At 46.1% G+C, this 3,623-nt stretch overlaps 1 protein-coding gene across 2 annotated transcripts in view; it reads right to left on the minus strand.

The window, feature by feature from the left end:
- The window catches only part of NEK9 (NIMA related kinase 9), a 26,971-nt gene that overhangs the window by 16,567 nt on the left and 6,781 nt on the right, over positions 1-3,623 (minus strand). For both annotated transcript variants that reach the window (XM_017835662.1, XM_017835661.1), the window contains one exon: positions 887-992. In XM_017835662.1, coding sequence (XP_017691151.1) covers positions 887-992 — 106 coding nt within the window. The remainder of the gene's footprint in view (positions 1-886; positions 993-3,623) is intronic.

Consider the following 3,623-nt stretch of genomic DNA (forward strand, 5'->3'; position numbering starts at 1 on the left):
GCTTATGAAAGAGGGCAATGTCAGGCATGCACATCCAAGCTATTTCAGATCCACCTGAGGCAAAATTTACCTGTTAGCCCAGCAGCATGACAAAACTAATTTTATTTGTTAAGCTGGCCTTAACTAGCCCAGAAGGAGTGCACTGTTCTGATGCGACTACACTGTTGTCTCTGTATGTTCAGCCAGCACTGCCTTCATATTAAACAGATTCACCTTTGGAAGTACCATGCCTAGGGGAAAGCAGGGCTGTGCTCTCTAGCACAGCTACACTGGCACCATTCTGTGCCCACAGAGGCACCTATCTTTAGTCTACTGCTGCTTTGCAGAGAGACAGACCTCCAAAAGGTAATCTGGGAGCAAGGATAACTGCAGCTTGTAACACATCAGCAAATATGCCAGTGTTAGTGAGATAAAGTTAGGAAGTGAAGTTGTAGCAAGGTGGGGGTCAGTATCTTTTCCCAGGTAATAAGTGACAGGACAAGAAGAAATGGCCTCAGGCTGTGCCAGGGGAGGTTTAGATAAGATACTAGGAAAAATTTCTTCACTGAAAGGGTGGTCAAGTACTGGAAAAAGACAAGAAAGCAGCTGAGTCACTGTCCCTGGAAGTGTTAAAAAAAAAAATGTGTGGATGTGGAACTTGGGGATGTGTTTTAGTGGTGAACATGGCAGTGCTGGGTTAACAGTTGGACTCAATGACCTTAGATGTCTCTTCCAACCTTAACAATTCTATGATTCTATAACATTGAGGGAAATTGAGGGGAGAGGGAAAGGAAAATAAGAGAAAGCAAGCAGCAAGAATGTACAGCATCCCTGGTCTTCTGCAAGGCATGCAGAGATGAAAGAAAAACAAAACTCAGTTTGTGTTGTGAAGAAGGCAGATACTCACAGTCTCAGCCATAGAGTACTCAGAGTTCAGCTTCTTTGCCAACCCATAGTCTCCCAATTTAATCAGGTTTGCTTTGGTTAGAAAGATATTTAATGTCTTTATATCTCTGAAAGTAGAAAAAAGAAATGCAAACACTCAAATATATTTGCAGAGTTCAGTCTTCCACACATTACTATACCTTTCCCCCAAAATGAAGTACTTGCTACTCTGCCAGCACTTGCCTTCACGCGTGCGCACACACACAGACACACACACAGAGTTCTCCAAAGGCAGTTTTACCCCAAATACCAGGGCAGTAACTGCAGTTATACAGGTTTTATCACATTTCCCACACAAATACAACACAGTTTAAAAAGCTCAGTCTTCAGAACCTATGTAAAGGCCACAGATCAAAGATAGTTCTTTCCCCCCTCTCAGTTTCTTCTTGTATGAAGGTCAAGAAGCAGGTCTTATTTTTCCTGGTTTTATAAATAGACCCAAGCCAGAAGTCACGGAGCTCACTAAAACCATAAATGTAGGTATGAATATGTACGTATGCAAATATAAACACACACATGGAGGGTGTGAAAGAGATGCCACTCTAGAACTTAAGCATAACGTCCTTACCCCTCAAGAACAGCTCTTTATAATATGACATAGGATTCTAGCCCATGAGTTGGCAGGGCTGATTAAGAAGGCTTTAAACTAGGTTTGAAGGGAGCAGGGGATAAGACCGGGCTTGCTAGAGATGAGCCTGGAGGCAGCATGCCAGTGTTGGGGATGAAATGGATAGCCCAGCTGAAGTGCATTTACACCAATGCACACAGCTTGGATAACAAACTGGAGGAGCTGGAAGCCATTGCGCAGCGGGAAAGCTATGGCACAGTTGCCATCGTGGAAATGTGGTTGCATGACTGAAGTGTTGCAGTGGATGGTTATAAGCTCTTCCTAAGCGAGAGGAAAGAGAGGTGTGGTGTTGACGTGGCTCTGTACATTAGGGAGTGTTTTGACTTTGTAGAGCTGAAGGACAGTGATAAGGTTGACTGCCTATTGGTGAGAATCAGAAGGCCAACAAGGCAGACATTCTGGTGGGAGTCTGTTACAGACCACCCAACCAGGATGAAGAGATGTTCTATAAGCAGCTGGCTGACATCACAATCGCTAATTTTTGTGGGAGACTTTAACCTGCTGGATATCTGCTGGAAACCTGACACAGCAGAGAGGAGGCAGTCCAGGAGGTTCCTGGAATGTGTGGAAGATAACTTCCTGACACAGCTGGTAAGCAAGCCTACCAGGGGCAGTGCCTGCTGTTTCCAAACAGAGAAGGGCTAGTGGGAGATGTAGTGGCTGGAGGCCATCTTGGGTAGCAAACATGAAATGATTGGGTTTTCAATTCTTGGTGAAGTAAGGAAGGGAGTAAACAAAACCTCTACCTTGGATTTCTAGAGGGCAGACTTTGGCCTTTTCAGGACACTGGTCCAGACAGTCCCTTGGGAAACTGCTCTTAAAAACAAAGGGGTCCAGGAAAGCTGGACATACTTTAAGAAGGAAATCTTAAGAGGTGCAGGAACAGGCTGCTGGAGAAGCCGGCAGCCCATGGCTTGGACAGATGCACTCTTTGCTGGGTTAAAAACTGGCTGGATGGCTGGGCCCAGATAGTGGTTTTGAATGGTGCCACATCCAGTCAATAGTGGGGTTCCCCAGGGCTCAATAATTCAGCCAGTCCTGTTTAATATCTTTATCAATGATCTGGATGAGGGGATTGAATGTACCCTCAGTCAGTTTGCAGACAACTCCAAGTTGGGTGGGAGTGTTGATCTGCTGGGGGGTAGGAGAGACCCTGCAAGGAGGATCTGGACAGGCTGGATCCACGGCCTGAGGCCAATGGTATGAGGTTCAATAAGGTGAAGTGCCAGGTCATGCACTTCGGTCACAACAACCCCATGCAGTGCTCCAGGCTGGGGGAAGAGTGGTTTGAAAACTGCCCAGCAGAAAAGGACCTGGTTGGCAGCTACGGACATGAGCCAACAGTGTGCTAAGGTGGCCAAGAAGGCCAGTGGCATCCTGGCCTGTATCAAAAATAGCGTGGCCAGCAGGACCACAGAAATGATTGTCCCCCTGTACTTGGCACTGGTGAGACCACACCTCGAGTTCTGGGCCCAGTTTTGGGCCCCTCACTATAAGAAAAACATTGACCTCAGTGCTGGAGCATGTCCAGAGAAGGGCAACAAAGCTGGTGAAGTAAGTCTGATGAGAAGCAGCTGAGGGAGCTGGAGTTGTTTACCCTGGAGAAGGCTCAGGGGAAACCTTACTGCTCTCTACAACTACCTGAAAGGAGGTTGTAGCCAGGTGGGGTTGGCCTCTTCTCAGAGGAAACTAACGACAGGACAAGAGAAAATGGCCTCAAGCTACACCAGAGGAGGTTAAGGTTGCACATCAGGAAGAATTTCTTCACTGAAAGGGTTGTTAAGCATTGGAATGGCCTGTCCAGGGAAGTAGTGGAGTCACATCCCTGGAAGTGTTCAAGAAACAACTGGCCACGGCACTTAGTGATGTAGTTTAGTTGATATGGTGCTGTTCAGTCAAAGGTTGGACTCAATGATCTTCGAGATCTTTTCCAACCTTAATGATTTCAAGATTCTATGACATACTATGCCCAGAAGACCAAAAGGCTGCTGTCCACAAAAATGCTGAACTCCAAAATTCATTGAAAACACTTTCTCCCTGACAGAATAATCTATATGTAGTTTCATAGATT

This window comes from Lepidothrix coronata, unplaced genomic scaffold, assembly GCF_001604755.1.
Source record: "Lepidothrix coronata isolate B3197 unplaced genomic scaffold, Lepidothrix_coronata-1.0 Scaffold262, whole genome shotgun sequence".
In the NCBI taxonomy this organism is placed as follows: domain Eukaryota; kingdom Metazoa; phylum Chordata; class Aves; order Passeriformes; family Pipridae; genus Lepidothrix; species Lepidothrix coronata.